This window comes from Cavia porcellus, unplaced genomic scaffold, assembly GCF_034190915.1.
Source record: "Cavia porcellus strain 051 isolate PalLab524CR breed Dunkin Hartley unplaced genomic scaffold, mCavPor4.1 scaffold_23, whole genome shotgun sequence".
NCBI lineage: Eukaryota > Metazoa > Chordata > Mammalia > Rodentia > Caviidae > Cavia > Cavia porcellus.
The window spans coordinates 5450192-5463957 of NW_026947506.1; the positions used below are offsets into that span (position 1 = coordinate 5450192).

General features: G+C 51.6%; 1 protein-coding gene across 5 annotated transcripts in view; it reads right to left on the reverse strand.

The window, feature by feature from the left end:
- The window catches only part of LOC100724914 (glutamate receptor ionotropic, delta-1), a 580436-nt gene that overhangs the window by 8758 nt on the left and 557912 nt on the right, over positions 1-13766 (reverse strand). For all 5 annotated transcript variants that reach the window (XM_063233725.1, XM_063233729.1, XM_063233727.1 and 2 more), the window contains 2 exons: positions 7574-7740; positions 1644-1884 (listed from right to left, as the gene is read on the reverse strand). In XM_063233725.1, the coding sequence (XP_063089795.1) occupies positions 1644-1884; positions 7574-7740 (408 nt within the window). The remainder of the gene's footprint in view (positions 1-1643; positions 1885-7573; positions 7741-13766) is intronic.

Consider the following 13766-nt stretch of genomic DNA (forward strand, 5'->3'; position numbering starts at 1 on the left):
CTCCCAGCTCCTACTGCAGTGGTTTGGGGACCACCCCACCCTGTCGCCCTCAGAGGCTCCTGTTCATCTAGGCCTGGCTGGTGACAGTGGGAGAGGGTCCCTGGCCATGTCTGGCAGAGGCTGATGAGGGAGCCAGCATCAGAGGGACGGGGCTCCTCCCTAAAGCCGCTCACCAGGGAATTCAGGATTCTCCCTGAAGGATTTTCCATTTGCAAATAAAAGCTTGAAAGGGAACCCCAACTATGCCTTGCTGTAGATTTTCCCTAAGCTTCCTCTTTCTTTCCCTCTTGTGGTCCCAGAGCCAGCAGAGAGCTACCCAGGTGATGCAGAAGCTGGTTTCCTGGCAGGGAGGAATGCAGCTACTGGGGAGGCTCAGGGACGCTCTGGGTTATTTCAGATGCAGACTCAGCAGTTGCCTCCTTCCCAGCCAGAGTAAGGAGGAGCACAGTCAGCTGCCGCTGGGGGGCAGGGAATCCAGAGAGGATGGAGGGGAAGCCACTGTGGCGCGGCTCCCTTCCGATGCTGAGCTGAGCAGGGTGTGCAAACCCTGGTGACAGTCCTTACTGTTCAGAGGCGCCAAGCCCCAGCCCCAGGTCAGGCTCAGAAGGACACGGCCAGCTCTCCCTGCCCACCCCAGTGCACTCTGAGTTTCTCCGAGAGTCCCTGCCTCGGAAGCCATTTTTATGACCTTGTCACATGTCACCCAAGAACAAAAACAGGCGAAGTTCTTGTCAAAAAGGACCAGTTTGGGGCTCAATGCTGGTTGTTGTGCTGTTTCCCGTTTGAGACTTATGTCTTTCCGCTCCCACAAAATTAGCAAGCAGAGCTGTGGTTCCAGATGCAGCCAGGTGCACGTGGCAGGGAGTGACAGGCTCACAGAGAGTGGCCAGGCTGGTGTCACAGATGGCTGGGCGGCCGCAGCTGCCACAGCCGCACCGTCCTCACCAAACAACATGCCCTGCCACCCTGTTTCAGGGTGTCTCCAAGGGACCCTCATGACGCCTTCACTTAAAAAGCAAAAGCTTAGCCTGAAGAAGAGCACACACCCAAGGAGGAGGTTGAGGAACAGGGTCCACTGCGGTAGGCACACGCAAAGAGGGTGCTGCACCCCGAGTCTGGACGGAGCGACCATCCCAAGGGGTGTACCCAGTAGGGAGGTGGGCAAGTGGGCCCTGAGAGGAGGGTGACGGAGTAAAGGTGGCGGGAGGAGCAGGGGTTCCCTCTGCACTGCAGCCCTAGGCAAGAGGCAGACAGAACCAGGAGGGAAGGTGCGGGCTCCTCGCTTACCCTACAGCTGGTCTCTCCAGGCCTGGGTGGAGGCGCGTGGGCGGGGCAGGGTAGGGAAGGGCTCTCTGGCGCTGCCCACGCTGTACCTGCTCTATAGATAAATACAGGACTTTAGTGGCTGTGGCTGGCACCTCAGCACTTTGTTCAAACATAGAAACATCCTCCCTTAGGACTACTCTTTGTTCCCCTCTTGCTTTAAAATCAAAATGAAACTACGCCCCAGTAGAAAATGCCACTGTCTCTGGTGGTCTCTGGGTGACTTTCCTGAACTCTAACTGGACGGAAACCACCCAGCCATGGCCCCATGCGACCCTCCGGCCTCCACGCTGTAGAAGGCAGAGGTGCCCTGTACGGACCTCTTTGGGGGTCTCCTGGTGGCACCGGTTGCTGCTCCACCATAACTCCAGGGCGGCCACCAGGCAGGCCAGGAGGAGGCCGATGGCCAGGATGCAGAAGACCCCGGCAAAGCTGTGCAGCTTGAGGGCCTTGCCGTCGGTCTGGGCGCTGGAGTGGCTGGCGAGGTCACAGCGGCCCGTGTGCGGCCACCACTTCTGCTTGAGCACATCCAGGTCCCCGGTGTCCTGCAGCTCCAGGATCCTGCAAGACACAAGCCAGGTGAACCAGAGCCACTGAGCTCATTAATTAGCCGCGGAGTCCTAGCCACCATCCCACCATGCTGGTCCCACCACAGACAACCAACCCTGAACCATCCTGGCTGCTCTCTGCCTCAGCTTCCCTCCTGAGCTCATCGGCACGCCACAGGCAGACAGCTTTCACCAAACACACCAGGTCCCCTGGTCTCCTCCACCCCATCCCAATGCCAGGGACAAGTCCCTGGGCACCGTTCAGGGGACCTTCATGTGGGCAGCGCACCACGTGCAGGGGTAAAACTGGACCACTGAGAAGTGAAGTGGACAGACACACAGGCTGTGGGGTTAGGTCGTTCAGATCCCCAGAATCTTTTCCCTCAAAACTCAAAGACTGTAGTTTGAGCATCCTTAATCCAAAATCCGCCTTCTGAAATACCCCAAAATATGAAACTTTGAGCATCAACATGCCCTCTGATGGTTTGGCCCTGTTTCATGCATAAATTTAAAATGCTGTGTAACGTTACCTTCTGACTATGTGCCTAAGGTGTATATAAAACATACACACATTGCACATTCAGACTTAGGTCCCATCCCCAAGAGATCTCAAATATTCCAAGATCAGGAAAAAAACCCAAACTTCCGAACCCAAGCATTTTGAATAAGGGGCCCACAGCACCTCTATCCTACTTTGTCCCACTAGGATCCACAACATAGTTCATGTGTCTGTTTGACTTAAGGAGTCGCTGGCCTGCTCCAGGTGTGACGTTTAGCACTGCTGAGCTTGTGGCCTCGAAGCACAGACACCAACCAGAAAGCCCGGAGAGCGACGGGTGGAAAGACCTGGGCTCTGAGAAATACAGTGAACTGGAGTAGCTGGCCAGGAAGGGGTGAATCTGGAGGGAACTTAGACTGGAGGACTGGGAGGGCACTGAGAAGGAGTCAACAGTAGGGGACTGCTGATCGCCCAGCAGGGTCTCTGGGCCAAGGACCACACCAAGAGCTTGTCAAGCGAGTCCTCTTGCTGACACTCTGAGGTGGTGACTTCTATTTTCTCATTTTTTCAGAGAAGGTCAGTGGGGTACGGAGGTGAAACAGCTTGCCAGAGCCACTTTGAGGTTGGCAGGGTTGGCATTCGAGGCAAGAAGAACCCTCCCGAGGCTGAGCCCTGTGTGTCCCTGTCCCGGGCAGCAGCTCCAGGGCTTTAAGGTGCTGACACACAAGCAGAGAGGGTGCTGAGCCCAAAGCAAAGGGCCAGAAGGTGAAGGAAGTGAGATGGACAGAGCCCCAGCAGGAAAGGGAGTCAGGACTGTGCACTGTGTGCCGCTGTGGAGTGGACCAACTCCTGATCCCAGAGTCCTCACAATGATTTTCTGCTGTTACAGGGCTTTGCGGCTTCCTCTGAAACCCAGGAGTCTAAACAGTGAGGCAGGGGCAGCGAGGTGCCCCAGGTCCACAGTGTACAGGCTCTTCCACCGGGGAGAAGAGCTCCTGAGCCTGGCTCACAACGAGCCAGGAGAAGCCCTGCTGGATGGCCGCAGAGACCCCGCCGCGGACTGCACTGCAGCCTGCTGTGACCACAGGTCTGCGCTCTGGTGGTGACCATGCAAAGACTTGGGAGCACAGGCGACGGCCAAGAGGATCTGATAGCCTTATGGGCACAGCAGGACACAGGTCTCACTGCCTTGAAAAGGCCCAAATCAGTGCAAAAGACAGGCCCTGGAGGCACAAGATCTCAGCCGAGGATTCCGGGACAAGAGAATTCTCCCGCTCACCTCAGCTTCCCCCTCTTCCCAGCACAGACTGCTGACCCGTCCCCGCCAGAGGAGCCTGGCAATGGCTTCAGGAGAGGGGCTGCTTTCCGTGTCCACCCTATTACAAGCACATGGGCCGGTACAGCCCAGGCTATCCGCAGATATTTATTTTGTCAATAAACATATAATATTGAATAATGAACACTAATCTACACTGAAGTGGCCCTGTGAGACCATAATGTCGTGTCGACTGTGTTGCCAGGGCACTGAGGAGCACACAGGACTCGGGAAGAGGCTGTGCATGGTGGGACCTGGTGGCCAAGGTAAATGCATGATGTACTCGCGCCTCTGCATGGCTCTGGTCATGCTCCTGATAACAGGGAGCACCACCGCTGTCTCCCCACGTTGCATGATTAATGGGGCAGCGGCAGGGTCTCACTGGCTATTTTACGTGGCTTTGATTATGTCGGGACAGCTACCTTAATTAAGCCCCAGCTGGCAAGGTGGAACGAGTTAAAGCTCCTGGCAGACAAAGCACCCACTGCACAAGGCATTGGGGCCCTGGACATGCCACCAGCTGAATGAAGGAGTCCCCGTGCAGATGGAGAAGACTCGGCACTGACAGACATAAACTGCTTGATGAACATTAGTTCAAACCCACACTCTGAGGCCCTCAAACTCAGCTTTCCTACCACTTCAGTTCAAGGGTAAAAAACCACCTACCTGCGAGAACCCTGGCTCAAGACATGACAAGTACTAAGGACTGCAGAAAGGGAGGGTGACGGCCACACAGTCTGGGGCTGCGTTAACAGCAGCTTTCTTAGGCCACTGTTGAGCTAAGCCACCTCCTAGGAGAACGCAGAAGGAGCAAACCCTTAACACTGCCTGAATCCTCACCAACAGCCTGCAGAGCAGCCCTGCTATGGCTGTTACACCACGAGAAGACTTAGGTTCAGAGACCAGACGATGTGGCCAAGGTTTTAATTAGAAAACAGCAGTGTTGCTGCTCAGCCCTGGACGGCGCTGGTGAGGGAGGCCGTCTCCTTGTGGAACAGCAGTTTTTCTCTGCGGGCCAAACTCGGGTCCAGGGGATGGAGAGGCTCTGGCCAGACGGTGGGGTCAGATCCTCGCCTCTCCTGCGTGACATCAGGTGGGCTGTTTAATTTTGCTGATCTTCTCAACTGTTTGGCTACCCAGAATGGTGCACATCTTTCATGCACAGAAAGAGTGGAAGGCAATTTATAGGAAGACACAGCATTAAAGGCAAGACAGACAAACACAAAAGAAAACTGAAGTACAGATGCAGCGGGAAAGGCAAATTCCAGGAACAAAGGACCGTGCAGAATAGGGCTAAACGAGCGCACGCTATAATAATCCGTATCCCACTTACGAGGAAGCCAGAGCAATAATAGCCACTGGCTGTAGCCAGTGGTTCTATTTTCCAGACAGATATAATTGCAGGTGTTTGCCTTTATTCAATACTTGTGGAGCTTGTAACACAGTAGGTGCTCAATAAATGGCTATTAAGTTGCTAAACATTTATTGAATGCCCACTCTGCATGCTGCGGCCTGTAAACCTCTTACAGTCCCATTACTCATGCGTACGTCTACATCGTGTCCTCTGCCAAAGCAAGGAAACAGCTTAGCTCCCCAAAGGACAGGGGCGAGGGCTCCAGATAGGTGCTAGATAATAAGGCTGAGGTCTGCTACTTATGTGGGGACCCTTTTTCTGCAAACGGTTTGATGTGTTGCCTGAGGACCAGCCTTGTCAGCCTTCCAGGGCGCTTCCAAGGCAGCACACACTTCTGCACCCAGGATTCAATGCAGAACTGTGGCAGAAAGAGGCTGGCAACCTGAGGGCTGAGTGTTCCCTCAGCAGCAGACACCTGTCTGCCCGGAGGGTGCCACTAGCCCAGGAAAGGCTTCACCATGGAGACAAGTGTCACAGTGAAGACACCGAGCGCGTGGCCATCTGAGAAAGCAAAGAGGGCTACGTACTGCAGGAATGACGTGAAAACTGGACGAGCCACTTGTGCTCATGGTGACCACGAGGAGGGGCGGGAGAAGCCCCAGAAGCCTCACAGTGATGGAACAGATGGGTCCTGTGCACAGCTGATCCAGGGCCAGCTCCAAGCTGGTCATGGTCCGCACAAATGCCACCTACTTCCTCATCACCTGGTACAGCAGGAGAGGGACCACGCTCTTCCCTACTCATCTCCTCCTTCTCCAGTGTCAGAGTCTTCGTGCCTTCTTCTAATCAAGCTCAGGCTCCCACTGTCCTGAGTCCCTTTACCAACCTGGCGGAGTCTCATGTTACCTGGTCATCTGCTCTCTCCTCTCTGAGAGGAGATGTTCAGTTCTGCAGACTCACAGGAGCTAACAGGAATTCCGGCTCCAGGGACTCAAACTGTGCTTCGGGGAGCACTGCTGTCTAGGGTTGTGTTCGCTGTCTGGATGTTACTGCTGTGTGGGCCTCATGGGCTTCCTTACATCTGCTCCACTGAGCCGCCTGCAGATTGCTGGTCTGTGCAATCACCCTGAACCTCCCAGGCAGGAAAGCCAGCCAGGACAAAGCGCAAGAATGCCAATGTGCACTACAGTTTAGGGAGAAAGCCTCGCCTCTTCATGCCTTGAATTGGAGCAACTGACAAATCACTCCTTCTCATCTTGCATCACAGTGCTCTGCTCCAGAGCATAGAGAAAAGCACAGAGTGCATACTTGATGAAATTCTAGAAAAACAACCCAGAGCCTCATTTACCTTAACTAGTCCTACCCCACACCCAGCTTTACCCACTGCACTTAGAGGCTGACATTACGCTACCTGGGCACTTCCGCTACAGCTTGAATTTGGGAGACCAACACTGGTTGGCTTTTTCACTGGGCCCTGCAATTCCACCTTCACCCAGCAGGAGGCGATCTCATAGACCTGTGCCAGAGTTGGCCAAAGGCACGGAGACCTTCGGGGACAGGAGTCCCTAATGGAAGACTGGCTGCTGGGAAGAGGCCACTGAGCTTTTATCTTCAGTCCAGTTTGTCTAATGCCCGGTCACTGAGGTGGAAGGCTGAGGACTAATTTTCCCAAGAAAGCAGCCAGATGCCCAGATCAGGTAGCTAGAAACTTGACCATGTCCTAAGAAGCTTCAAGGGATGGACTTACACCAGTAAGTCCCATGGGAAGCTGAGTGGGCAAAAGCAAACTAGACCCACTGCATTTGCTTCTGGGAAAGGCTACCGTGGGCTCCGCTGAGGCTGGAACCCCCCTGCCTGTAGCTTTCCCCTCTGGTGCCCATATTATTGGTTAATGCTTACTACTAGGTAGCTAAAGCAGGCTTAAAAACCTGGATTCTGGTCCGGTGAGTCAGGGAGGAGGATGACTCTCTGCAATAGAAAACCAACAGGCAGCATCTCCTTGCACCAGGAAACTCCTATTCTACCATCTGCAGTCCCTCAGGCTATGTGCAGATGAAGAAGGGGACATTCTGCCACCCAGATCTACATTCTAAGCTTTCACATGACAATTACCCCTTTGGAGACATGGCATATCTCCCGTTAAAGGTGATTATTCAGCCCTTCCCAAAACCTATTCCTTATTCATTGATCTGGCTAATTTCTACTCCTCCAGGCCTCTGATGGTGCCAACTCTGGAAGGTCTCCTGGGTCTGTAGATGCCCTCTTCTGTCTGCCACCCACCCCAGCACCCTGACAGTGAACCTTGTCAGCAGCACTAGATGCCTGCTTAGGAAGAGACGATGTACCTCCTCTTTGAATCCAGCACCTACTCAGGCCCTAGCTGAGGGGAGGAGGAAACACTGGTACACAGTCTGTGTACAAGATGTGACAAATGCATGGGAGTGCGTCTGCCCTGAGCTCCTATGAGAAGGCATTCTTCTGCTCCTGCTGCTGGAGGTGGGGGATGCTGGGGTCAACCCATCGGTTATGCCTACCTCTGAGAGAAGAGGTCCCTGTAGGGGCTGCCGTGCTGCAGGGCAATCCCATAGCCCTTGCTGCTGATGCTGTTGCCAATGACAGTTACAGAGCAGTCGTCGTCCGTCAGAGCTGCGTACTCCACCACGGCCACATCCCACAGAAAGGCGTAGTTCCCCTTCTTTGCCTGAAAGACCAAAATCACCATGAAATCAGCAGGTCTGACCTGCTACATCAGGTTTGCGCAGTGAGACATCTCTATGGCAAGTGTCATGGTTTATGTCTGTGTCCCCCAGGCCTCATGAGTTTGCATTGTGCATTTGTGATGATTCATTGTCTAGTGCTTGAATTGATGGTGTCAGTGCTGCACCCACATACGGGTGGAGCCAGGATGTGATGTAATGGCAGGAAGAAGGTGTGTCTTGCTCTTTGCCGGTTCCTGTTTGCAGTTTGCAGCGGCCATGAAAGGCAGCCCAGCCATGCCTGCCTGCCATAGAGCCAACTGAGTGTGGACTGAAACCTCCAAAATCTGTAAGAAATAAACCTTTCCTTTCTGAACTTGGGCATCAGGTATTTTGTCTCAGCGACAAGCATAAAGTAACTAAGACAGCAAGATCTGAAGGAACCATCATCACAGTCCTGCCCACCAGAGAGCCTGGCAAACTCATCTATCATACTCTAGCCCATGAGTGCCACTGTTGGTTGATGCCCGTTATGGATGGTGTCTCCATGTCCCTCCGAAGCCTCATGCAGTCATGGGGTCAGGCTTCTACAGCTCACGATTGATTCATGGTCCAATGCTGGGACCGGGAGTGTATGCAGGGTACCCACCCTAGGGGTAGCCTGCATACAATATAAGGGACAGAAAGAGTTTCCTCTATGCTCTCCTTCCCTTTTTGTTCTTGTGCTTCTGCTATCTTCTGTTGCCAAGAACTGTTGCTCCTCTGTGATATCAACCTGCCTTGGAGCCAGCTGGTTATGTTCTTAAACCTACACAAACTGTGAGCTAAATAAACCTTCCTTGCTTAATTTTGGGCATCAAGTATTTTGTTACAGCAATAAGAAAAAGTAAGAATTTGATACCAGATACAGAGCTTGGTGCCAGAGAAGTGGGGTCATTGCTGTGACTGCACCTGATTAAGTGGTTCAACAGCCCTTGGGAATGGCTTGTGGGAAGAGTCTGGAAAGGTTTGGATGATGCCTGAAAGAGCAGAGCTGGAATGCCTTAGGCTGTTCTGTATAGGAGTTTCTGGGCAGAGCTCAGAAGACTAGAAAGCTGATAGAAATTTTGCCAAAAAAGGCCAGGCTTGGGAGGTTTCTGCTGGAAAAAAATATATTGGTTGTTGGAGTCCAGACAATGTGTGTTATTAGTGGGTAGAAAGTTTGTCTGCATTTTGCTCATGTCCAGAGATTTCATCTGACACTAAGATTAAGAGCACCAGACTAATTAATCTGGCAGAAGAAATTTCAAGTCATTCAAAGGTTAAGGTGGTGGCACGGCTATTGTTGGGGCTTTTAGCCAGATTTATGTTGAGAATCAAGAGCAAAAAGCCCAGCAGAATGATTTAAAAGGTTGTGAGTTTGGTCAGAAAGGAAGCATCAATAAATCTGTGGGCCAAAAAGATAAAGCTGAGGAGATCTCAATTGCTGAGAAGAAACAGAAGAATATAAAAGATGACCTAAGGGCCTCACAAGCAGCAGCAAGCCTCTACCCTTTACAACCTCAAAACTGAAAAAGTGAGACTTTGCTTTGAGGAGAAAGCCGCAGAGCACCATGTTCCAGAATGGCAGCAACATGCAGAATTTACTCCTCAGAATCAGATCAAGTGTGCTCAGTGATCCAGGCACTCAACCTATACAGTCAAGAAAGAGGAAAACATGGCTATTCCTCCATCTCACAGCAGACCTTGGCATCATCCATGTGGCACTGGTTTTAGGTGAAAGCAGAATTTGAGAGTTTGAGGTTAGGAAGGATTCCACCCAGATGCCAGAAGGCCTGGGAGGCCGGGAAGTGTGCCCTGACAGGGTGATATGGGGAGTTGTGAGTGTTAAGCCCAAAGTGCAGTGGAAAACCCAGACGTTTGGAAAAGCCAGGAATATGGATCATCTACGGAAATCTGCAAGGATTGAGCAGAGCAGACCTAAAAGAGAAGCTCTGGGAGCTATAAACACTGGAAGTACTCAGGGGTGGAGTCATGCAAGTCATTTGGAGCCCACAAATCACCACAGGTTGCTCTGTATGTTCCACATAGAACTACAGGACTTAATGTTTGTTTGATGGATTTTGACTTGTTCTGGTCCCAATCCCTGTATCTCCGTTTGTACCTTTTGAAATAGTAATGTCAATCTTGTGCCACTGAATGTTGGAAGTGTTTAACTTTTCATTCAGGGGTACAGGGGTATGTAGCTAAGAGTTTGCCTTAGATCTTAGAGGAGACTTGGGACTTGGACTTTTCAGTGATGCTGAAACAGTCAGAACTTTGGCAACTCTTAGAGATGGACTAAATGTCTTTTGCACAAGGGATGTACATGTGTCTTTGGGAAGCCAGGGGTGGAATGTTACGGTTTGTGTCCGGACGTCCCTCCAAAGCCTCATATAGTCATGGAGTGGACTTCTAGAGTTCGTGATTGATTTATGGTCCACTGTTGCCATTATGGGTGTGAGTGCTACAAATGCCCTAGTGTGGGTAGCCTGCATACAATTTAATACAGAAACAGTTTTCCTCTGCTCTCCTTTCCTTCTGCTCGGGTTGCTTTTGCCATCTTCCGCTGCCATGAACTGTCGCCCCTCTGCCATGCCACCTGCCTTGGAGCCAGTTGATTATGGACTTAAATCTTCAAAAACTGTGAGCTGAATAAACCTTTCCTTCCTTAACTTTGAGTGTTGAATATTTTGTCTCAGCAGCGGGAGAAAAGTAATCAACCTAATGCCAGTCATTTTGGTTATATATGAAAGATGTGCAGACTCCAGCTATAGCCCAGCTCATGCAGCAGGGAGGGCCCTGAGGGAATGGGCCCATCTCTCACTCATCCCTGCAGAGTGTGGAACCTAACCATGGAGGACTGAGCTGTGCAGGTCAGATATGCAAGGGGAGCACAAGAGATGCAGGGCAAGCGGAAGAAGCTACTCCCTGGTGACAGCCCCTGGGGAATGGGAGGGACACAGGTAAGTTTGATCCTCTCACTATTCTGCTTAGAACCTGACTGGTCCCCCTTAGGGTGATGGTTGTGGGTTCAGTGCCTGTGGGCAGCCGTGACTTAATATGAAGCATGAACAGATGTGGAGCTTGGTCTCCTGGGAAGAACCCATTAGGAACAGGTACCTGCTTGTTATGGTGCCAGGCAGCTTCTGCCACTTGCCTTTCCCTGGCCTGACATGAGGATGAGCTCACACACACACACACACACACACACACACACACTGCACATTTGTACATATGCACCCACACCTACATTTGTACAGGAGCCAGTTTCTGGTGACAGTACATTCTGTAAGATTCAAGGGCCTCAGATTATTCCTTCCCATAATAGCTAAATCCCCGAAGCAGCTTACATGTCCATCAGCAGATGAATGGACACAGGAAATGCGGTATTTACACATAATGCAGGGCCACTCTGCTCTAAAGAAGGATAGAGCTGAGTCATTTAGAGGGGAATGGGTGTGCCTGGAGACCGGAAGGTTAAGTCAAATACGTCAGACACATAAGCTTAACTATCCCATGGTTTCTCTTATAGGAGAAAACTAAAGTATAAATAATGAGCAAAATAAGGAAATAGGATGATAGATTTTTTTGCAAATGAAAAGTGGACCAGGAGGTGGGGGGATGGGAGGATTAAGATGCGTCCCAGGCAGGAACCAACTCCCAACAAGAAACATAAATACCAAACACACTTGAAGAAAAGATTATCCCACCAGGGGTCTCCACAGGAGTCTCCAGCTCCACCCCACCTTTGCAGTAACTAATGTTCACTTATATCCAGAACCAGGATTCTAACTTTGACGAGGGTTCCAGAATCTGAGGGATGGGGGCTGCTGTAGGTTTTGGCCCGTGATGCAAACCAGAGATAGGTGCTTAGCCTTCTCAGTAGAGTGTGCAAGGTTCTAGGTGCCACAGAGTGCCGGGTTTCATTCCATAGCAAGCACACAGAAGTCCCTCTCCCTTTCCCTCCCCTCCTCCCAGGGCTCACACCAGATGCTGAAGACCTCAGTGTGGGCGTGGTCAGTGCACTGAAGCCTCACACATAGAAGAGCAGGACAAGCTGCTGGGCTTCGGGACCAGCACTATCCCTGGCTCTTCCCAAATCCCACTGAATCCCCATGTGTGCTGAGTTTCCAGGGAGTGCCACTGTGGCTCTGATCAAAACCAAGATTTTCCTTCCTTCAAGACCCTAAGTGCCAGTGGCCCAAGATGAGTGCTTTCTTGTCAGATTTTCTCCATCCTCAGGATCTGTGTATAGAACACGACCTCCCACCACGGGACCGAGCAGCTCCCAGCTTTTCACACTAATTTGCCCAACCTCCTTGTCAGAAATGACACACACCAGTGCCACCTGTTGGCTTTTCCCTCAGGGAGCAATTCAAACATTACACCAAAGCTTCGCTCCTGGACCAATCCAATTTCAGAAATCCTGAAGGGCTTCAACCTGCATTGCAAAATTACACACATCTCTGTCTCCCTGTAAGAAGATAACAGTCTTTGAGATTTTTTTCCTGCCGGCAAACAAGTTTCCCTGTGAAAAGATATAAATTTTTGAACCTCTTAGTAACCAAGTTTCTCAGAAAAATGTTGACTTATGACCTAATATTTGGCTTTAGTCAGACTTCAGAACATTTCAGATCCATGCTCGCAATTCAACGTGACAATCAGACACTGTTATTTGTATGATTTCAAAAGGGCATGTCATGTTGAAGGAGGAATTAAGATCAGCTCCCTTCCTACCTTTCAAGTGATGTTCCAAGTCAGCGAAAGAAATAAGTTGGCTCAGATCGAGTGCAGACTCGGGGAAGCCCGCCCCAGGTGCTCTGCCACCTGGCTGCCTTCACACCACAGCCTTTGTGGCTGCATCTTAGCCTCAGGGATGGGTCCGTACAGCTGCCAGTAGGAAGCTGCTTTTATAATCCCGCTGCTCTGGCTGAGGAGGAGGAAGAAAGGATGCTTGCAATATGTCAGCCTCGAATCCCTGCTCAGTAGGACAGCGGCCGCAAAGAGGGGGAATAGAAACCTTTCTTGACCTGCTCAGTGACTCCAGGCCCTCAACCTCTCATTTGCAAATAGGGGCTCTATTTACCATCCTGTCTTGGGTCTGCCTGAGGAACTACGTGGTTAGACCCCAAATCTACCTGAGCAGGACTTGGACAAGAAGATGGGACCCAAATCACAGTCCCACCTGCGGTGGACAGGCAGGTTTGGGCTCTGTCTCCACGAAATATTCCTTCTTCTCAGCAACCTGCTGCACTGCTGAGGTGTCCCAGAGCTCTCTGCTCTCTTTGCTCAGCCCCAGCCTAAGTGGCATGGAGCACCAAGCCCTTCCACGGGGTCGCAATCCATCCATTTCCAGGAACTCTTTCTGGACCTTGTGCATGTGTCCGCATTCCTCCCCGTGTGTCACAGCACCCCAGTGAGATGTACGCTTGCTTAGGTTTGACCACACTCTCGGGAACAGTTCAGATGCCACCTAAAGAAGTCCAGACACTGGCACCCAGCATGGCTTTGTCATTCTCCATAAGATCCCTCGGGACCCCCTTTGCAGAACTAGCTCCATCCCCTGCCGTCCCATAAAATGTGCTAAGATGCATTCTTCCTGGAAGGATCAGAATGGGTTTTCCATGCGGTCCCTAATAATTATGAACCCACTTTCTTAGCTGTGCTGCTTGTCCCCAGCTTGGCTTGCCTGCCCAGCTAATATCTCCAAGCTCCACCTGCAGGATTGTGCCCGGTCTCCTGTGCCTCCCATCACAAGCTCTGCCCTTGCTTCCCTGGGTCTCGGTATCGCACTCATTCTGTTCTAGGCTCAGCCCATTGTGCTGGGGCTCAGCCTCTTAGCTAGTCTCTGATTTCCCTGGGAGAACATGCCTGTCCTCCCCAGCATTCTCCATCCCTCAGCTCTGTCTCAGAGACTTTGTGCGTTGGTGCTGTCCTTGCTTTATATTAGCAACTTTCCTTCCGCGGAGGATTCTTCTTCAGGCTTTGGGAGGATACAGTGTGGACGGGA